General features: G+C 38.1%; 2 protein-coding genes across 2 annotated transcripts; both read right to left on the bottom strand.

Annotated features, from left to right (window-relative positions):
* Positions 1–8,291: 8,291 nt before the first annotated feature.
* On the bottom strand, positions 8,292–11,781 carry LOC107435080 (wall-associated receptor kinase 5). The gene is made up of 4 exons (XM_060814587.1): positions 11,762–11,781; positions 10,785–11,509; positions 10,510–10,689; positions 8,292–9,904 (listed from the first exon to the last, which is right to left on the bottom strand). Exons 1-4 carry the CDS (start codon positions 11,779–11,781, stop codon positions 8,691–8,693), a joined length of 2,139 nt encoding a protein of 712 aa, XP_060670570.1. The 3' UTR covers positions 8,292–8,690.
* Positions 11,782–19,157: 7,376 nt separating this feature from the next.
* LOC107405628 (wall-associated receptor kinase 2) lies at positions 19,158–22,513 on the bottom strand. The gene is made up of 3 exons (XM_025071288.3): positions 21,622–22,513; positions 21,227–21,415; positions 19,158–20,466 (listed from the first exon to the last, which is right to left on the bottom strand). Exons 1-3 carry the CDS (start codon positions 22,511–22,513, stop codon positions 19,256–19,258), a joined length of 2,292 nt encoding a protein of 763 aa, XP_024927056.3. The 3' UTR covers positions 19,158–19,255.
* Positions 22,514–22,757: the final 244 nt, after the last annotated feature.

The raw sequence follows: 22,757 nt of genomic DNA, 5'->3' as shown, positions 1-22,757 counted from the left end.
CTACTCAATCTTTGATTTAATTACAAATGCAGTATAAGAGTTAAAATCTCTAAGATTACTTTCCCTATTTGGCGATAAAGTATCTTTTTTCAAGCTATCAAACCATGCAATTGTATTACTACAACTGCTTACAAAATTCATCTTCATCCACGTGAGCATATGAAGGTTCTGAAAGATAGACAGATTCTTGTGTTGGAAATCCTCTTGTCCCAATGATAATGCGTTTTCTTATTTAGTCCCTCCAGCTCTGTTGCCACCTCTTTCATATTAGGCCTTTCTTCTTCTCTAATTCGCAAGCACCTTTTTGCAAGACCAACCAAACTTTACCTTATGAATAAATTGTTGGGAAAATATCATATATGAATATATATAAATACATGTGGACAATTTAATACAAAATAAATAAAAATAAATAAAGTATTTTAGAACCTGTAGGTCCTTGAAATTGATCTGCTTTCTAGAAAGGTTGACCGAGGCCTGTGTGATACCACAGTGTCCTTAAGACGTTTTACGCCCACCGGTGCAGGAGTTTTGTAGCGAACGTCTCACATGATACAACGGTTGCAAAAGCTTTCAGATTCAGCACCTCTAAAGCTTTTCTCTTCGAACTCTCTGTATATCTTCACTTTACCACTGTTTTTTTTCTTTTTCTTTTTTTTTTTTCTGTATTTCCTTCCAAAAATAAAAATTGAAAAGAACGTTGCAGTATGTGCAACCTTCAAACTCTCACCAAGGAGTTATTCTCCCGTAAAACTCTCTCCCACTATTATCAAAAATATTATTTGATTTAAAAAAAATTATTATAACAAAACTCAACAACCGAAAACCCAAATCATTCACACTTGTGGGCCTAGGCCCAACTCTAACAATCCTCCACATGAATGATTTGATTTAAAAATACAAACATGACTCTAGTGGTAAAGCTCTACAGTCGGAACTTGCATAGGATAGGTAGATGTTACTCTTTGAATCTTCCTTTGAGAGACTACATTTTCTTTACTGACTTATGGTAGAAGCGATATCTTTGAACCATTTCGTCTTTTGTGTAAATGATAACATAGCCCACACATGATTCCTTCCTGGTACACTTCAGTTCTCACTGTTGTGTTCATTTTGGCCTTAAACACCTTCCTGGTTCTGCGAGAGTTTCTAAACAATTGTGCCCTAAACAATTCTCCTTTGAAACGGCCACTCTTCTCTCTCACATAGGTGATTCCTATTTCTTATATAATCAACATACCTATGCATAGATTACTAAACACACACTTATGGGAATCATTAAAAGCATACTTTTATGCTTAACCTCTTTCTATCACTGTTTCATCATAGGAATGGGCAGAGGATTAACCCCCCACAGTGATCCATACTAGTCTTTACAATTGAGTTGTCTCATTGAACCTAGATCTTGGGATCTCCAGTCAACTAGGTTGGGTTTCCATCGTATTGACTTTATTCACAGGCTTCAATCCCATTCCCCTCGATGACTTCTCAACTAGTTCTCTATTTAACCCTTTAGTTAGCGGATCCGCAATGTTATCTTTTGACTTCGCATAGTCTATTGAGATAACTCCAGTTGAGATTAATTGTCTAATGAAATTGTGTCTACGATGAATGTGTCTAGACTTTCCATTATACATAATATTCTATGCCCTGCCAATCGCAGATTGACTATCACAATGTAAACTTATTGCTGGCACAGGTTTAGGCCACCTAGGAATGTCCTCTAAAAATTGGCGTAGCCATTTTGCCTCTTCACCACATTTATCTAGAGCAATAAACTCGGATTCCATAGTGGATCGAGCTATCACAGTTTGTTTCGAGGACTTCCATGTCACAGTTGCACCTGCTAATGTGAATACATAGCCACTAGTGAATTTTGAATCCTTTATATCTGATATCCAATTTGCATCACTGTATCCTTCTAATACAGCAGGATATCTTGTATAGTGCAGTCCGTATTCACGAGTATATCATAGATATCTTAGTACTCTAACGATCCCTTTCCAATGATCTTCATTTGGATTATTTGTGTATCTACTTAGTCTACTTATTGCGTAGGCTAAGTCTGGTCTGGTACAACTCATCAAGTACATCAGACTTCCAATCATCCTAGCATATTGTACTTGAGATACACCTTCTCCTTTATTTTTGGATAAGTGTAAACTCATATCTATGGGTGTTCTGGCTATACTAGTATCATTATTATTAAACTTAGCCAGTATTTTATCTACATAATGAGTTTGACTAAGAATGATTCCAGTACCATCCTTATGGAATTTATCCTTGTGATTGGAGAATAAGTGTCAAAATAATCAAGGCCTTCTTTTTGCTTGTATCCTCCAGAGCCCATAGGATTTGAAAATGGTCACCATCTTGATTCTCCAAAATTCATAATTCTCACCTGAGAATATTGGAGCTCTCACTTCAAATCCAACCATTGTTTATGCTGGTCTTTTCAGTACAAGAAACCAGAGTCTCTAATTTGATTTTTTTTTTTTTTTCAATCGAGCTCAGATTTTGCTCAAAATCTTCCTCATCTCACAGTGTTTAACCAGATTCAAATTCTACCGTGGCTTTGATACCATGTTAATGGAGGTTTTGAGCTCTGCAATATTTTGCAGAAAAATGAATATTCGAGAAAAAGAGAAAGAGAATATAAAAAAGAGAATTGTGTGAGCTCCGCTTGTATTGCATTTTTCAATATAATAGTATATATCAATTATTACATCATCAAGTAATGATTACAATTCTGATTTTTAATAAAATTCTCTCACTCACACTTTCATGCACACATATTTCTTTTTACAAATTTAGTGACACCTGGCATGTAAGCCAGCATAGAGTACACCTTACAGCCTCACTTATCCATGTTAGCAGCTCTTTACACATCAGCACAGGGGTTATACTTCAACAACAGTAACATTAACATTTTTTAACCTTCATAATGCAACTTTAATATATAAAACCATTAAAAATACTTTTAGAATATCTGAAAGACTATATATATTTTCCTCATCTTTTAGGTTGCCTTGTTTAGAAAACCCAGCTGCTACAAACAACAATCACATTCATTTGGCCTGAATATTTGTTCTTTTTTCTTTTTCTTTTTACGTGAATTCATTTGCCTGAACATTTAGTATTATTTTTAGTGTAAAAATAATTCCAATATAAATGACTTACCAAGCGGAACAGCCAACCTTAGAGTATGGTCTCCATCATCCTCTTTGGGATTGCATCTAGTTCCATCTCTCTTCCGAGAGTTGGAGTGACTTCTGGAATTATCTGAAGCACGAGAGAAAGGAGATGGATATGGAGGCTCTTATTAGCAAGCTTCGCATAGAAAATGACAACAGGAAGTCTGATAAGAGAACTTCGAAGGCCGTGTTGAAGGCTAATGTTGTGGAGCATGGTCAGGGCTCCAAGAATAAGAAGCAAATTGGAAAAGCTTCTAAGCTGGGGCCAAAAGGAGGAATCTCCAAGAAGGCCAAATTTCAAGGTAGGTGCTTCAACTGTGATAAGATGGGTCACAGAGCTACTGAATGTAGGCTGCCAAAGAGAAAGAGGAACCAGGCACAAGTGATGGAGGACATCACTAAAGAGGTTGACAATATTGACTTAAGTGCTGTGATATCTGAGGTGAACTTGGTGGGATCTAATCCTAGAGAGTGGTGGATAGATACTGGTGCGACCCGGCACGTGTGTTCGGATAGGAGTATGTTCACTTCCTTCGAACCAAAGAAGAATGGGGAGAAGCTATTTATGGGTAACTCTGCTACCTCAAAAATCCAAGGTGAGGGCAAAGTAATCCCGAAGATGACCTCGGGGAAAGAGCTGACTCTGAATAATGTATTGTATGTTCCAGACATTCGCAAGAATCTGGTATCTGGATCGCTGTTGAGCAAACATAGTTTTCGCTTAGTGTTTGAGTCAGATAAGGTTATTTTGTCTAAATTTGGGATGTTTGTGGGAAAGGGCTGTGTAGTCAATGGTTTATTTAAACTGAATGTAATGGTTGTAAAGCCTAAAGAAATGAATAAAGCTAGTAATTCTTCTGTTTACTTGCTTGAGTCTTTCATTTTATGCCATGGTAGACTAGGACATGTTAATTTTAATTCTCTGTGGAGATTAATTAACTTAAATCATATTCCTTCATTTGAAATTGATTCCAATCATAAGTGTGAAACTTGTGTGGAAGCAAAATTAACGAGGTCATCATATCAAACAATTGATAGAAATAACAAACCTTTGAATTTAATACATAGTGATATATGTGATTTAAAATTTGCACCGACTAGAGGTGGTAATAAGTATTTTATCACCTTTATTGATGATTGCACGAAATACTGCTATGTATACTTGCTTAAAAGCAAAAATGAGGCTATAGAGAAATTTATTCTTTATAAAACGGAAGTTGAGAATCAACTCAACAGGAAAGTTAAAGTGATTAGAAGTGATCGTGGTAGAGAGTATGTAACTCCTTTCGAAGAGTATTGTGCTCAACATGGCATAATACATGAAGTTACTCCACCATATTCGCCACAATCGAATGGTGTGGATGAACGGAAAAATAGAACCTTGAAAGAAATGATGAATGCAATGTTGATAAGTTCTGGAGTACCTCAGAACTTGTGGGGGGAAGCCATTTTGTCGGTAAATGACCTTTTAAATAAGGTGTCTCGGAAAGATAAGGTAAAGAAACCCTATGAAGTATGGAAGGGAAGACAACCCTCTTACAAATATTTACGAGTGTGTGGGTGTCTAGCTAAAGTAGTTGTACCTACACCTAAGAAGGTGAAGATAGATCCCAAAACTGTTGATTGCATCTTCATAGGATATGCACAGAATAGTAGTGCATATCGGTTTCTCGTGTATAGGTCAGAAATTTCTGCTATACACAAGAACACAATAATGGAATCGAGAAATGTATCATTTTTCGAACACATTTTTCCATATAAAGTGGAAGAAGGACCGAGTACGTCTAAACGAACTTATGATACTATGGATGTTGATAATCATGATAGTGATCAAGAACAAGAAACTGAGGTTGAGCTTAGACGTAGCAAGAGAGTAAGAACGGAAAATTCCTACGGTCCGGATTTTCTTACTTATATGCCAGAAAGTGAACCTCAAAGCTTCCAAGAGGCCATAAATTCTCCTGAAGGGAATTTATGGAAAGAAGCGGTAAAAGTGAAATTGATTCCATCCTGCAGAATCACACTTGGGAGTTGGTAGATCTTCCTCCAGGTTGTAAACCTTTGGGTTACAAATGGATTTTTAAAAGGAAGATGAAAGCAGATGGAACAATATACCCACGGGTTTAATAAATTTTTTTTTTCTCTTGTTTCAACAGTGAAACACACATGGAAATATTTAATCAATATATATATATATATAAGAATAAAAATATTAGCAATCAATAACATAATAAACAACTTAAATTTCCACATTATATTTACATATATAAAAATTAGTAAAACGTCTTAAGATTGTTGGGAAAATATCATATATGAATATATGTAAATACATGTGGACAATTTAATACAAAATAAATAAAAATAAATACAAAATAAATAAAGCATTTTAAAACCTGTAAGTCCTTGAAATTGATCTGTTTTCTAGAAAGGTTGACCGAGGCTTGTGTGATACCACAGTGTCCTTGAGACATTTTACGCCCACCGGTGCAGGAGTTTTGTAGCGAACGTCTCCCATGATACAACGGCTGCAAAAGCTTTCAGATTCAGCACCTCTGAAGCTTTTCTCTTCAAACTCTCTGTGTACCTTCACTTTACCATTTTTTTTTCTGTATTTCCTTCCAAAAATAAAAATTGAAAAGACTGCAACCTTCAAACTCTCACCAAAGAGTTATTCTCCCGTAAAACTCTCTCCCACTATTATCAAAAATATTATTTGATTTAAAAAAAAAAATTATTATAACAAAACTCAACAACCGTAAACCCAAATCATTCACACTTGTAGGTCTAGGCCCAACTCTAACATAGATTCCTCATCATCAACCGCAATACATATTGTCAAGGATTTGGACTAACGGGTCCTATTTCATTGACGAGAGGAAGTACATGGCTGATTTCTATCAGATTTTGGCCTATCAAAAAAAACAGTGCTTTTCCCCTGTTAGTCGCTCTGCCAAGACTACTCCAAAACTATAAACATCACTCCCAACTAAGTTTTCACACTTTGCATTATCAGAGCAGGGATTGAACTTTGGTACTCATTAACATTTAAAATTACAAAAGCACAGCCTTTCAGTTCACGGCCCAAAATATCAAATTAGAAAAATAAAGAAAGAATTTTGTGTGGAATGTGACAACCAGTATAGGCAGATACCAGAGGCATTGGTAGACTACATAGTATCTAATCCCACATCATCCAAGCATGAAATGGAAATAACTCAAATGTAAAGAATAGTCATACTTATAATGACTAGGCATTTTTAGAGCAGTTGGTTTCAAGATCTGAAAGAACTCCAAAGTTAGGAGCACTTAAGTAAGAGTATTTTTGAACAAAAAAGAATGTGTTTGATCGAAAGTGCCAGCGAGGACACTAAGTTTCAAAGGGGTGGATTGTAATAACTAGTGTGAGCAAGTGTAAAAGGCACTAGCAGGCTATCTGATATCCAATCTCACATCGTCCATATGTGGAATGGAAAATTATTTAAATGTAATGATAATCACTCTCATATGCCTAAAGCGATTAGCTAGAGATGCAATGTTATAAGTGGTAGTAAAGTATATACCGGACGTTGGGCCCCTAACAAGGTAGATTGTAGATTATGACTTCGGGGTTTAAAAGAACTCTAAATAGTTAAGACAGTGCTAACACACTCTTTATTGAAAACAGCCTAGCTAACGCGTTTTAGTTTGATTGTAGCTCGCGCAAGGGCGCTCACGTGCAGTTTTGAACAAAAAATCTATACTGAGTGCAACGGCTAAAGCATTTGCGGCAATGATATCCACCATTCTAATGAAGCTTTTTTGCATATCTCCTTCGAGTCACCCCAACCAAGCAATATAGGGACAGTCTCTCTGTTCTAAAATCTGGCAAGGTCTAGTGACGAAAAGTTGTAGCTTTCATCAGCTACGAAAGTATATCCACAAGGATTGAAACTGTGAACACCCGTGTGGTTTTGCAAGCTTATAACATCCATTGTGTATTCCAATGCTTGTACAAGGATAGACATCTACCCATCTGTCTATCAAATCCTCAATTTGGTTGCACATTGATACGCATCCTATCTTATAGTTACTCCCCCTCATGGAACCTTCAATCACCACAATAGTGTCACAGCGAAATGCAATGAACATGTTCCTTGTGCTCGATACAGGAAAGCTCGAAAACAAGAAGGTGGAAGTGCTAGAGTCGGTTTTGTTGATTGTAAGATTCCCATTCTTGTTGTAGCAGGCACTGGATATATGCCCTGTACTCGCAGTTCGCCATTTAGAGAGATGTCCAATATACAAACATTGCCGTTTAGGAAAAACAGTTTTGGGGGATCAAATGTTTGGTTACAATTGAGAAGAAAGGTTTAGTCAAGAATACAGCCCTTGGATATGCCAAAAGGGTAATGAATGTTAACAGAGCCACAGCTCTCTCAGCAACCTGATTTGATTTGGGATGTAGCTAATTTCATTGCTAAAAGTAGCATTGCAATTGCTATAACATGCATTGCTTTCAAATTTAACATAGACTTAAAAAGTTTTCGGTGGGAGGAAAAGTTCATTTGATTTTGCTGCAGCTAAAAAGTTCTTAATTTGGTGCCTGTTTTAAAGGATGGGAAATTTACGCGACTGACTCCTGAGGTTGATGGCAATTTGTAGGATGAATGATTTACGTACTTGACCAAGACATGTAAAAGGAAATTAAGAATTTTAATTCAGCAATGATAAGCAGCTGAGCTTCTTTTAAAGTAATTTTGGTCTAAATGTGCATTAGAAAGTTTTTTTTTTTTAATATATTTTTTATTGAATCCAATATTTGAAAGTTAATTAAAGTCCCCTCGCGGCAAATTTTTTTGTGTTATCAAGAACGTTACATTTATGCATAGGATTTGGACTAAACAACTGTCCAACAAAACCTGCTCCTTGACCACAAAAAATTTTCTCTTTTCCTGAATTGAGAGACACTGGGAGAAAAACAACTCCGTCATATGGTGCAAATATATACTTCGTGTGAATTAGGGAGGTCAAAGTCAAATCTCGCGTATATTCTTTGTTTAAAAGAAACCTATAGAAATATCTACAGTTGAAAAAATCAAATAGGTGGATCAATTAACGTTTTAATCAACAAGAATTTTTTATTTTTAATCGAATTGAAAAGAATCTTTACAAGAGATCAGTTTACATTGGGGGAGATAATGAAGCCATTTATTATTGCAGTCATTTAGAAAAAGAAAACTTAAACGGAAACTATACATACCTGCTGGTCCATCGTTATATAATATATATTCTCTTCTTTATGAGTTTTTATCAAATGAAATCATCTAGCCAGAACTATTTAAAAAAGAAAATTAAAATTACTTTTCACTATTTTCTCGGTCACACTGTTTAGCCTCTTAAAAAGCAAGAAAACTTAAAAATACAAACAAATCCCTGATAATACTTTTTAAATAACTTTTGTTTTTTGACAAGACATTTTAAATGAACTTGTACACATGTTTTTATATTAATCATGCATTATCGCCCATCATCATATGGCATTATTATGTGATGTTTCATGCTGTCGAACCCTATAGTTGTATTGCTAGCACTTGCACCATGATTATCTTCATCCAAATGAGGATTCGAAGGCTTAATGAGAGATTCAGCCTCTTCTGCTTGTAAATTATCATCTTCCTCCCATGGATGCATTGCTTTACTTAAACCTTCTAACTCTGCTGCCACCTCCTTCATAGTAGGCCTTTCTTCTCCTCTCACTCTCAAGCAACCTTTTGCAACATCAGCAACCACCTTCAGCTTTTGAATAGTTCGCTCATTAGCCTCCATATGATTGTCAAGAATTTGTAGCAAACGATCATCTTTCATCGACGAAACGAAGTACATTGCTAGATTTCTGTCACCCTCTGGTCTATCAAAAGAAAGCGCCTTCTCCCCTGTTAGTAGCTCTGCTAAAACAACTCCAAAACTATACACATCACTCTTTTCTGTCAATTGGCTGCTATGAAAGTATTCTGGGTCCAAGTATCCCAATGTTCCCTGCACCAAAGTGGTCAGTTGAGTCTGATCAAGTGGAACTAGCCTTGAAGCTCCGAAATCAGCAACCTTCGCTGTGTAGTTGTCATCGAGCAAAATGTTTGTAGTCTTGATATCTCTGTGTATGATTGGCATAGAAGTTGATGAATGCAAGTATGCAAGTGCACTTGCTGTTTCTCTAGCTATTTTCAGACGCATTTCCCATGAAAGTGAGGAGTATTGAGCTTTGCCATGAATATAATCTGAAACAGTTCCATTTGTAATAAATTCGTAAACTAGTAAGGGAACTTCTGTCTCCAAGCAGCAACCTATTAGCTTCACCACATTTCGATGGTTAATTTGGGAAAGCACAATAACTTCATTGATGAATTGCTCAATTTGGCTCTGATCACCAATTTTGGACTTCTTAATGGCAACCAATTTGTTATCTGTTAGCACTCCTTTGTATACCGTTCCGTAGCCTCCTTGGCCAATGATTCTACTTTCGTCATAGTTATTGGTAGCCTTGTTGAGTTCTTCTGCAGTAAAAACTTTAGCTGTCTCTACAGATCCTCTGTATTGAGCGAGCTGTTGCTGTAGCAGCATGCCACCATTTTGTTGAAAGAATTTCTCTTTAAGTTTGATGAGCTTTCTTTTCTTCAATACCCAATAAATCCAAGAAGCCCCCACAACAAGTAACAATAGGCCTATGCAGATGCCTGCAAATATAAAATTAATAATTAATTTTGAAATCATGGCATATATAGTTCCCTTTTAAATTAAAGATGGATTCAGATTTAGATTTTTGAAAAATTCTTTGTCAAAGGTGTGAGAAAAGTAATTAATTTGGGGTTCATGTTCAGGAAAGTTCAAAATAAGATGGTCCTAAAATCATACATAGATATTTAAATATTAAAATAGGAAGAAAGGCAAATACCGATTTGACGACGCCTATTTATACAAGGAATTCAAAAGGATGACTAAAGATAACAAAAGAAACTTACGATAATGATATTCGTATATATTATATAATAATGTTTTTGAATTTGTACAGATATTTCATTCTCCCTCTCCCTTTGACTATTTCACCAAATTTGTTCAATTGCTGATATACAAACTTCAAAGTCAGCAAATGCAACGTATTGTCCAAGAAATTTCTCCGAAATTTAATGATACATTTGTTTAATCATTAAAGTTAGACTTACTTAGAGAACCCATATGGTAAAATTAATAAAAATAAATCATTCATCTGCCTAAACATTAATTATAATAAATAAATATTGTTTGGTCTTAATATGCTAAATAATTCTTGTACACAACTTACCAAGCGGAATAGCAAGCTTTAGAGTTTGATCCTCACGATCCTGTTCAGGACTACACCCTGTTCCATCTCTCTTCCCATCCCCTCCATGTCCTTCCGCACATATGCAATTGAAGCTTCCAACCAAGTTCTCGCACGTTGCATTATCAGAGCAGGGGTTTGAACTTTCACATTCATTAACATCTAAATTTATGAAAAAACTAGCGAAATTCAAATCAAAACCATCCAAAAAATTAACAGAGAAAGCCAAAATTAACAGCACAATATATATGGTATACCTTGGCAACCATCAAGCAGATATGGATTTCCATCGAAGCCTTCAGAGCATGTGCAGCGATATCCACCGTTACTTGAATTCACACAGTCATTGTGCATTGCCTGACATGCATACCCTGTAAGATTTTCTTTAGCTGCTTCACATGTCCCATTCCCAACACTCCAATCAAGCACAACTGGGACAGTCTCTCTGTTCTGGAAGTCCACAAGATCTAAAGACGAAAAGTTGTAACTTCGATCCGCTACGAAAGTATATCCACACGGATTGAAACTGTGCACCTCGGTATGGTTGTTCAAGCTTCCGATACTTGTAGCGAAATCCCGTACTCCATCTTGAATAGACATCTGACAGCAGCCAACTCCATTGCACGACCCGTTTCTCACATCCTCGATTTGATTACAGAGTGCTACACAACCAGTTGTGTAGTTTCTACCCCCCGGTGTGCCTGCTATGACCCCGACGGTGTCGCAGCCAACCGCGGTGAACATGTTCCTCGTAGTTGATAAGGAAAAATTAGAAAACGTAAACATGGAAGTGAGAGTGTCGCTGTTGTTCAGCGTAATATTGCCAAGTTCATTGTAGCAGTCATGGGATACAGGACCTGCAACTTTCAATTCACCTTCAGGTATTGAGATGTTGAGTATGGAAATGTTACTCCTCGGGAAAGTTAGTACTGGGGGATTGAATGAGTGGTTGCAGTTTAGAAGGAATGATTCATCGAAATAACTGTTGTGGTTCTCTGACCACTTTAGAGAAGAAATATGAGAAGAAAATAAAAGAATTCTATTAATCTCTTAAAAAATAGAAAATAAAAATAAAAACTTCTCTCATGGAGGATTCTCTCGTGGAACCTCTCTCTGCACTCTCCAATTCTCTCTGGAATTGCTCACTCTTCTCTCAAGTTCTCTCTGGAACTTAAACAACTCTCTCTCTTGGAGTTTTCTCTCAATTCTCCTCACTTGGGAGGATTGAGATTGCTCTCTTGGCTTGGTTATCATGGAACGGTAAGGAGCCTATTTATAGGCTTACAAGGCCACAATTTTCAACATCTTAGCCCACAATTGTTGATCGGTGCAGCATGTCAACAATGGTGGCTGTGGTTGGTACGGCTGTGGTTGGTGAGGTTGGTGTGGTTGGTGCGGCTGGACTTCACAATTCTCCCCCTCCAGCCGCATTTAAAACTGATGGTCATCTGCCATCTATTCCAGCTATGTCTCTGCATAGCTTCAGCTTCTCTTGAGCAACAACTTTTGTTAGCATATCTGCTGGATTCTCTTTTGTGTGGATCTTCATCAGTTTCAGCAACTGTTGATCTATTACTTCGCGTATCCAATGATAGCGAATGTCAATGTGCTTTGTACGGGAATGATACATTGAGTTTTTGCTCAAATCCATGGCACTTTGGTTATCACAATGTACCTTGTAGTCTTCTTGCTTGATGCCCAATTCTGTGAGAAAACACTTTAACCACAACATTTCCTTACCCGCTTCCGCTGCGGCAATGTACTCTGCTTCAGTAGTGGATAAAGCAACACACTTCTGCAATCTTGACTGCCATGACACAGCTCCCCCTGCAAAAGTGTAGAGATAACCTGATGTAGATTTTCTATTATCAGGGTCTCCGGCCATATCTGCATCTGTATAGCCTTCTAAGATTGGATCACCTCCCCCGTAGCACAAGCACAGCTTCGATGTACCTTTAAGATACCTGAGAATCCATTTGACTGCTTCCCAGTGTTTCTTTCCAGGATTTGAAAGAAATCTGCTCACAACACCTACTGCATGAGCAATGTCTGGTCTGGTACACACCATTGCATACATCAGACTTCCTACCGCTGAAGAATATGGTACTGAAGCCATCTCCTCTATCTCTTCTTTGGATGAGGGGCACAATCTCTTACTCAACTTAAAATGATTTGCAAGTGGAATGCTGACCGGTTTGGCTTTATCCATGTTGAATCTCTTTATCACCCGTTCAACATACTTCTCTTGAGATAGCCATAACCTTCTATTCTTCCTGTCTCGGATTATTTGCATTCCCAAAATTTGTTGAGCTGGTCCTAAGTCTTTCATATCAAAAGACTTAGACAATTCTTTCTTCAGCTGACTAATCTTCATTGCATCTTGTCCAACGATCAACATGTCGTCCACATATAACAAAAGTGCAATGAAGTTTCCACCTGAAAATTTTTTAATATAAACACACTGGTCTGCTGCAGTCCTTTTATAGCCTTGACTCACCATCAACGAGTCAAACTTCTTATACCATTGTCTTGGTGCTTGCTTGAGGCCATACAAGCTCTTCTTTAGCTTGCATACGAGGTTTTCTTTCCCTGAAACCTCAAATCCTTCTGGCTGCTCCATGTAGATTTCTTCATGTAAATCACCGTGAAGAAATGCTGTCTTCACATCCATCTGCTCAAGCTCTAGGTTTAGACTTGCTACTAAACCAAAAATGACTCGAATTGAAGTCATTTTTACCACTGGTGAAAAAATCTCATCAAAGTCAATTCCTTTCTTCTGAAGAAATCCTTTGACCACCAATCGGGCTTTGTGTTTCACCACCTTTCCGCTGCCATCTTTCTTGAGCTTGAACACCCATTTATTCTTTAGTGCCTTCTTTCCTGTTGGAAGCTCAACCAACTTATAAGTATGATTTTTCTGCAAGGATTCCATCTCATCTTGCATTGCTTGCAGCCACTTTTCCTTCTCTTGATGAGAAACAGCTTCCTGGAAACTCTCTGGCTCCCCTTCTTCAGTAAGCAGAATATACTCAGATTCTGGAAATCTCTTTGATGGAATTCGGCCTCGCTCAGATCTCCGAACTTGTAAACCACTGGTTTCAGGAGGTGTACCATCATCTGACCGCTGTGATGGCCCTGCAGCTGCTTGAGAGGATTGAGTCTCCCCCTGCTCAATATCCCCTTCTTCCTCCTGGTCTGCTTCTGGTATATCTTCATGCACCTCATTATCCTCTGTGGCTATTTGTGCTGGTGCTGGATTAGGACAAAAATTCTCGGCACTAGAACTACAATTAGGAGACATTCTGGGCTTTTCAATGTCTTCCATTTTCTGGTTTTCTTGGAATACTACATCCCTGCTTCTAATAACCTTCTTTGTTTTCGGGTCCCATAACCTGTATCCGAATTCTTCATCTCCATATCCTATAAAGATGCATGGAGTAGATCTTGCATCGAGCTTCTGTCTGAGCTCCTTGGATACATGTACATAAGCTATACAACCAAACACTCTTAAATGAGAGTAGGAGGGAATTTTACCCGACCACACTTTCTCCGGAATTTCAAAATTCAACGGTATTGACGGTGATCTGTTGATTAAATAGCGGGCGGCACGAACAGCTTCTCCCCAGAATGGCTTTGGCAGCTTAGCCATACTGATCATACTTCTGACCTTTTCCATAATGGTTCGGTTCATTCTTTCGGCTATTCCATTATGTTGTGGGGTACGAGGGACCGTCTTCTCATGTCGAATGCCGTGTCTTCTGCAGTAGGCATCGAACTCTTTGGAAGTATACTCGCCTCCATTATCTGAGCGGAGACATTTCAGCTTCTTTCCTGTTTCACGCTCTACCATGGTATGAAACAGTTTGAAGTAATCCAGTACCTGGTCCTTTGTCTTCAAGAAATATACCCACACCTTCCGTGAAGCATCATCAATGAAGGTCAGGAAATACTTGTTACCACCTAATGATTCCACCTCCATGGGACCACAAACATCAGAGTGCACCAGACTAAGCAACTCTGATCTTCTCAATGCAGAGGAACTGAAGGAGACTCTATGTTGCTTACCAAACAAGCAGTGATTACAAGGATCTAGCGCAGCATCCTTGCAAACAGTGATAAGCTTCTTCCTTGCCAAAGTGGACAATCCTTTTTCACTCATGTGACTGAGTCTCTGGTGCCACAGATTTTGAGACGCCTCTCCTTCTGCAATATTGAGGCTGTCTGCACATATCTTCACATGAGTCTTGTACAACGTTCCACAAATATGTCCTCGGGCGACAACGATGGCACCTTTCGTCATTTTCCATGTGCCTTTACTGAAGTAGTTGTCATAGCCTTGCTTGTCTAAGGCTGCTCCCGAAAGTAGATTAAGCCGAAGATCTGGAACATGACGGACATCCTTCAAAGTGATTGTACAACCAACATTCGTTTTTATCTGAATATCACCAGTTCCCATAATCTTTGCGAAACTGGAATTTCCCATCTTTACCGTACCAAAGTCTCCTGCTTTGTACGTTTTGAAGAAATCTCTATGTGGAGTGACATGGTAGGATGCTGCAGTATCGACTACCCACTCAACATCTTGGGTTGATATATGAAGGCATGTCTCTTCTTCGGTGGAGCAGAGCGCCACTTCTCCTGTACAAGTGACTAGTGTCTCTCCATCCTTCTTCGGCTGATTACCTTGGAGTCTCTGCTCTCTCAACAATTTTCTGCAATTCTTCTTCATGTGACCCTCCAGGCCACAATGATAGCACTTATACGATGATTTTCTGCCGTCTGTAGATCTGCCTCTGCTCTTGCTCCTGCCTCTCCCCCTATCTCGACCACCTCTTTGCTGTCTTCCTCTCTCTGTGACGAGGGCATGTGACTGATCCATGCCAATGTCCTTTCTCCTGGCCTCTTCATTAAATAGGGCATCCTTAACCATAGCCATAGTAAGTTTGCCATTCGGGGCCGAATTGCTGAGAGAGACTACCAATGTCTCCCAACTGTCTGGAAGAGAGCTTAGAAGTAGGAGGGCCTGATCCTCATCCCCTAGTTGGTAATCCACAGCAGATAGTTGATTTACCAAGCTCTGGAACTCACTGGTATGCTCGGCTACAGAAGTTCCACTCTGTAATGTTAGATGTACCAATCGCTTAAGCAACAGGGCTTTGTTCCGAGCAGTCTTGGCCTGGTACATGTCCTCCAATTTTGTCCAGAGGGCATATGTATCCGTTTCCTTCGCTACATGATGGAAGACACTGTGGTCGATCCATTGCCTGATCTGACCGATCGTTTTCTTGTTTAATTTCTTCCATTCTGCTACTTTGCTGGGATCGGGGTTTTCGCCTTTAGCTTCTATAGGATCAAACAGATCCTTACAATTGAGGAGATCTTCCATCCGAGGTCTCCAAAGTGTATAATTTGTGGCAGTGAGCTTAACCATAGCTCCCGAAGATGATTCTTCCATTGACATTATGGCTTGACCAAAAATAGAGCTGAATTTGGCAAAACGGAGTTAACCGTTGCGTCCGGAACGGCCGAAAATGGTGGACTTGACTCTTCCGGGGTCAAAATATAATTACCAGAAATTTTAGGGCAAAAATGTAATTTCATAAAATTTCTGGGTCAACCTGCAAATACAGAAACTACATGGGTCAATCTGTAATTTCCAATAGTTCAGGGGCTGTACCGTAATTTCAGAACACTACAGGGGTCAATCTGTAATTTCCAATAACTCAGGGGCTGTTCCGTAATTTCCGAAACTTCAGGGGCCGTTCCGTAATTTCAAAAAATATTGCTGACGTGGCAGATGGTGCTGACGTGGCACCACGTGGCAGATGACGTGTCAGATGACGTGGCGACACGTGGCAGATGACGTGTCGGCTGGCGTGGCAGATGACGTGGCAGGTGTGCTGACGTGGCTGCTGACGTGGTCGTCTTCAACCTCCAGACGGCGCGTGCGGCGCGTGGGCGCGTGAACAGTTGCAGAAAAATTTCAGTCGGCGCGTGCGGGCGCGTGGGAGGTCCGTTTTCTCTCCGGCGAACTTCGTTGTTCTCCTCTCGTCGGGTACTTTCACCTGGGATTGTCAAATTAATTATTTGAACAACTTTCCGAAACACCAACTTGAAGAACAATGGCTCTGTTTCTTCAAATTTTGAACCCAAGCTCTCGATCTGGGGCTCTGATACCACTTGTTGTGGTTCTCTGACCACTTTAGAGAAGAAATATGAGAAGAAAATAAAAGAATTCTATTAATCTCTTAAAAAATAGAAAATAAAAATAAAAACTTCTCTCATGGAGGATTCTCTCGTGGAACCTCTCTCTGCACTCTCCAATTCTCTCTGGAATTGCTCACTCTTCTCTCAAGTTCTCTCTGGAACTTAAACAACTCTCTCTCTTGGAGTTTTCTCTCAATTCTCCTCACTTGGGAGGATTGAGATTGCTCTCTTGGCTTGGTTATCATGGAACGGTAAGGAGCCTATTTATAGGCTTACAAGGCCACAATTTCAACATCTTAGCCCACAATTGTTGATCGGTGCAGCATGTCAACAATGGTGGCTGTGGTTGGTACGGCTGTGGTTGGTGAGGTTGGTGTGGTTGGTGCGGCTGGACTTCACAATAACACCCTTCGGTTGTGCCGAAAGGGAACGGAATATTAACTGAGCCGCAGCTTTCTGAGCAGCCTGGTTTGGTTTGTGATGTTGCTAATTTTGTTGTTAAAAGTAGTATTATGGCAATTTCTGCAACATGAATTACTTTCGTAAAAAACATGACTTTCGTGTTTTTTTTTTTTTTTTTTTTTTTTTTTTTTGGGGGGGGGGGGGGGGGGGGGGGGGTGTGGGAGGGAATGTGAAATTTTGATGCTAAAAATTTCTTGGTGTCCATTTTATATGTGCGGAAATTTGTGAAGTCAATCTGATGGCTATTAGCTTGGACAAATGATGTACGTAATTGACCAACAAAGGTAAAAGGGAATTTAAAGATAATATAACATAATTGGTTGATGAACGAGTCCAAGGAAAGCAGGTGAGCCCCTTTGAAAGTAATTTTGTTTCGTTTGCCCTTTCAAAAGTTGAGTACTTTTCCATGCAATGATTAATTGGTTTACAAAAAAGAAAACGATTGCAAATTTTAGGATTTGGACCCAAAACATTTCCAACCAAACCTTTGTTATCCTAACAAAAGTTGTTTTTTTCTTTTTTATTTTTATTTTTTTAAGAAATAGCTCGTGAAGTCGTATAGTCGTGCGGCAAATTATATATAATTCGTGTGCGTTGTGCAAGTTATGTTTTTTTGGCCAAGAGACATATAATATTTTATTCTTACTGTTATTGTTGACCCTTTACACACAGTTGACAGAATCAAAAAGGTAGACAAGATTTGTTGCGACTCCACGGTTATAATAATTAATTAATTTCACTAGATCTCAAATGGCTAACTATAGAATTTGATATATTTACCCAAAAAAAAAAAAGTACAGAATTTGATATAAAAATAAAAAAAAAGGCATAGCTATATTTACATAGTTTTTTTCTTTTTTTTTATTTAATAAATATATACATGCATAGTTTTTTTATACAATCGGATAACAACTTAATTAATAAGAATTTTTATTTTATTAACGGAATTAGCAAGAATGTAAGGAAAGAGGGCATAACAAGAGAGTAGTTTGTCACCATAATTTACGTTTATCTTTCTTGTTGACTTTTTGTTGGAAAATCAGAGAGCAAAAAAACTGAAAAACTAACTAATACAAACAACAACAAGATTTATCGAGGTTCGGCCAAGATTGCCTACGTCCTCCTTGCTCCGGTGAGAGCTTCTGATATTATTGAATAGTTGCTGTCACTGAAATCAACTACAGAATTTTAACTATGAAATCACTCAGATATTCACCACCCAAAACCCCTGTTACACCCTTTTCTCTCTGTGTTCTCAACCAAGCTCACAAAGAACATCAATTACACAAACAAAGAAAAACACGAGGGAATGAAAACAGATTTCTTGGAGTTTTTCCCGCTTCTGCAACTGTCTGGAAAATTTGATTTTTTTCTCTCTTTTTTCGTTGTGAAGGAAGGAAACCATATATATAAACAAGTGTTGCCTCAAAACGACGTCACTCTACTTAAGATGTAAGGTAAAATAACCATTTTGCCATTCTTTACTTCCAAAATGATGGAATGCACCGTTTTGACCACCTTCTGCAGTTCTGCACCAGTTATGCAACACATCACAGCAGCATTACAAGGTGAATTTGAGGATTAAATCATCACACTTTTATTATTTGAATTGACAAATTTTGACTTTGAGGAAACAAAACTACGTTTTTGTAATCTTAAATACAATTTCCTCAAAAAAAGATAATAATAATAATAATCTTTAGTTTATTGTTTTCCTCAAAATAAGATCTCAAGTTTCTCCTTACCTCAGGGGCGATTTCTTTTTTTCCACTAGATATGATGTACAATTATATGTACTTTACCAATTATTAAAAATTACCCCAAAAAAAAAAAAAGGAAGGCAGCTGCTAATATAGTAACAACCAATTTTAAATCTTTAGTACTACTTAAAATACAGTTACATTTTAAGCAAATTACTGTTTCAAAAAAAAAAAAGCAAATTACTTCTCTCTATTTTCTCATTTACATTGTTTGATATAAATATACATATATAATAAGCAATCCTCCTCCTAAAAAATAAACAAATAAATAAAAAACTCTAAAATTAACATAAAACAGTTTATCGCACATTATCATGTGGCGTTATTATATGATTTTTCATGCCATCGAAACCAGGAGTTATGATGCTACAACTAGCGCCATGGTCATCTTCGCTCACATCAAAAGGTTTTAGAAGATATTCAGCCTCTTCAGATCGTAACAGATCATGTTGTCGCCATGGATGCATTTCCTTGGTTAGTCCTTCAAGCTCTGATGCCACTTCTTTCATGATAGGCCTCTCTTCTCCTCTCACCCCCAAGCACCTTTTTGCAAGATTAGCCACCTCCTTCACCTGTTGAATGCCTCTCTCATCATCAACAACTATATGATTGTCTAGAATTTGCAGCAGCCTGTCCTCTTTCATCGATGAAACGAGGAACAATGCTAGATTTCTATCACATTCTCGCCTTTCAGAAGAAATTGCCTTCTCCCCTGTTAGTAGCTCTGCCAGCACTACTCCAAAGCTATAAACATCACTCTTTTCTGTCAGTTGGCTGGTATGCAAGTATTCAGGGTCCAAGTAACCAAGTGTTCCCTGAACCAAAGTGGTTAATTCGGTTTGATCAAGAGGAACCAGCCTTGAAGCTCCGAAATCACCAACTTTCGCAGTGTAGCTGTCATCCAAGAGTATATTAGCAGCCTTAACATCTCTGTGGATGATTGGCATGGAAGTTGAGGAATGCAAATATGCAAGTGCACTTGCAGTTTCCGTTGCTATTTTTAGACGCAATTCCCAAGAAAGCAACTGGTACTTGCCTTTTCTATGAATATGATCAGAAAGTGTCCCATTTGTAATAAATTCATAGACTAGTGAGGGAACCTCTGTCTCCAAGCAACAACCAATTAGCTTCACCACATTTCGATGGTTAACCTGGGAAAGAACAATCACTTCATTAATGAATTGCTCGATTTGGCTCTGGTCACCAATTTTGGATTTCTTAATGGCAACCATCCTGTTGTCTGCTAACACTCCCTTGTATACAGTCCCATATCCTCCTTGGCCCAGAATCCTACTTTCATCATAATTATTGGTGGCCTCATTGAGTTCTTCTATGGTAAAAACTTTGGCCATGTCTACACAGCCTCTGTACTGAGAGAGTTGTTGTTGAAGCAAAATTCCACCATTTTGTTGGAAGAAATGCTCTTTAAGTTTGTCGAGCTTCCTTTTCCTCAATCCCCAGTAAATGCATGAACCTCCAACTACTAGTACCAATAGGCCAACGCATATACCTGCATACAGTAACTGAATTGATTATAAAATCGGAAATCGTGCAATAATAAATAATAACCAACCAATTAAAGAAGTTAAAGTTGACCAATTCACATTTTAGATTTTGATTGACCTTAATTTTAAGTACTTTGTAATTTCCACGAAAGTCATTTATGCCTATGAGGAAATTCCAGGAGAAAAAATGGTCTTTGTTAAAATCAAACAGCTGTACTGGAAAAAGGGCTCGATCACAATCAATCCTAATGCAAAGGCAAAAAATAAACTATTAAAAAAAAAAAAAAAAAGAACACTTAATTATGACACTGATTGTAAATTTTATTCTAATAATGTTGTTTTTAATATGATCTCCAACAATCGTGATCATGGTGTATATATATATATATATATACACACACACTGATATATATAGAGATACAGAATTTTAAATATTGTACATATTATCTGTAAACTTCCATGGATATGTACATTACTTGTATGTGTTGCGTAAAAAATACGTAGAAGTTGCGTGTGTTGACCAAAAGACTAGGACTGCAAAGTCTGAAATTAAAGTTTAGTCAGTTTCTTGCTACATTATGTGGTAGGGTTGAGTGACTTTGATGAAAGACACAAATACTTAAACTATTAAAAAATTATAATATAATAACAAAAGCAGCATTCATCTGCCTCATCAGTAACTAAATCATGTCCTGGTTTCAAACATTTTTTCTTTTTTCTTTTTTTTTTCTTTTTTTGAAGATGCACGGACCAATATACACTTACCCAGCGCAATACCAAGTCTTGATGAAGTCTGATCCTTACGACCAATTTTTGTACACCCTGTCCCTGTTCCATTTCTCTTCCCGTCCCCTTCGTAACCCTTGGGACATAAGCAAGTAAAGCTCCCGATCAAGTTCTTGCATGTTGCTTCGTGAACGCAAGGGTTTGGATTACTCTCGCACTCATCCAAATCTAAAATGGGAAGAGCTCAAGATCAGGCACTCAAATTATGAAAAGTTACAAATTAGGAAGAATAAGCAATCATATATATATATATATATGTATGTTGCCTATGAATAGAAGTAGGTAATTAATTTATCCAAAGGTGTGAAATGAAATGAATTATAATATTGAGAAATTAATTAATTAGAGCCAGCTAGGATGATATAAGCACCTACCTCGGCAACCATCAAGCAAGTAGGGGTTTCCATGGTAACCTTGGGAGCATCTGCAGCGATATCCGCCGGCGTTGCTGGAATTGAGACACTCACTATTCGCTGCGGTGCATGCATAGGAAGACATGTGCTGTTCAGCAATTTCGCAAGTCTCATTTCCAACACTCCAATCCAGCACCACAGGAACAGTGTCCCGGTTCCGTAAGCTGAGAAAATCCAAGGACGAAAAGTTGTAATCCTCAGCTACAAAACTAAAACTACAGGGATTGAAACTGTGTACATCAGTGTGGTTATTGGTCAATCCTGAAGCAGAAATAAAATAATCGATTACACCATCAGGAATAGACATCTGACAACAACCAACCCCCTCACAAGTGCCGTTTGTGACATCATCAAGTTGATTGCATATCGTAGCACAAGCAGTAGTATAGTTTCTTCCACTCGTACCTCCCTGGATAATTCCTAGCGTGTCGCAGCCAACGGCAGTGAACTTGTTTTGCGTCGATAAGGGAAATCTGGATTTGGTGATCATCAATTTGTCGGACTGATGTGGAGTGGTGGTGAGATTGCCAAGCTCGTCGTAGCACGACCGGGATATGGGGCTCGCCACTCGCAGCTCACCATCATCTAGTGATATGTTGCTGATTATGGGAACATCACTTTGAGGGAAAAATAGTTTTGGAGGATTGAAAGAGCGGTTGCAGATGACCAGAAAAGATTCATCAATATAACACCCTTTGGAGATGCCAAAAGGGTAAGGAATGCTGATGGAGCCGCAGCTCTCTAAGCAGCCTGGTTTTGTTATTTGAGATGTTGCTTTTATTGCTGATAGTGATAATAATATCCCTCGTACTACCAGTAGCAGTTGCTCCAAGTGCCTTCGTTTCAAAGCCATGGTTTTTCGCTAGGATCAATTCAAAATGTAAAATATGTATGTATGTATATATATGTTTAAAAATAAATAAATAAAAAAGAAGAATTAGCTTTGCTGCTTAAAAATAAATAAATAAATAAATACATAGCTGAAAACTAATACAGGCTCCTGATTTAGGATTATGACTTCGGGGATGCTAATTTAAGCTATTAGGAGTTTAATTAATATTCTGAATATATTAAAGGAAGTAGATTTCGTGTTAAAC

This window comes from Ziziphus jujuba, chromosome 1 (assembly GCF_031755915.1).
Source record: "Ziziphus jujuba cultivar Dongzao chromosome 1, ASM3175591v1".
NCBI classification, from domain to species: Eukaryota; Viridiplantae; Streptophyta; class Magnoliopsida; order Rosales; family Rhamnaceae; genus Ziziphus; species Ziziphus jujuba.
Note: the sequence above shows the minus strand (reverse complement) of the source record. Positions and strands in the feature narration are given on the sequence as shown.

Excerpts from the sequence above, each read along its gene's own strand:
- LOC107435080 (XM_060814587.1), bottom strand. The coding sequence starts at position 11,781 with ATGATAACCAAGCCAAGAGA. Across the intron at positions 11,510-11,761 it reads ATGATAACCAAGCCAAGAGA|TTATTTCGATGAATCATTCC; the intron begins GCAATCTCAATC and ends GAACCACAACAG. Across the intron at positions 9,905-10,509 it reads AAAGCTTGCTATTCCGCTTG|GCATCTGCATAGGCCTATTG; the intron begins GTAAGTTGTGTA and ends TTATATTTGCAG.
- LOC107405628 (XM_025071288.3), bottom strand. The coding sequence starts at position 22,513 with ATGGCTTTGAAACGAAGGCACTTGGAGCAACTGCTACTGGTAGTACGA. Across the intron at positions 21,416-21,621 it reads CTTGCTTGATGGTTGCCGAG|ATTTGGATGAGTGCGAGAGT; the intron begins GTAGGTGCTTAT and ends TTCCCATTTTAG. Across the intron at positions 20,467-21,226 it reads AAGACTTGGTATTGCGCTGG|GTATATGCGTTGGCCTATTG; the intron begins GTAAGTGTATAT and ends TACTGTATGCAG.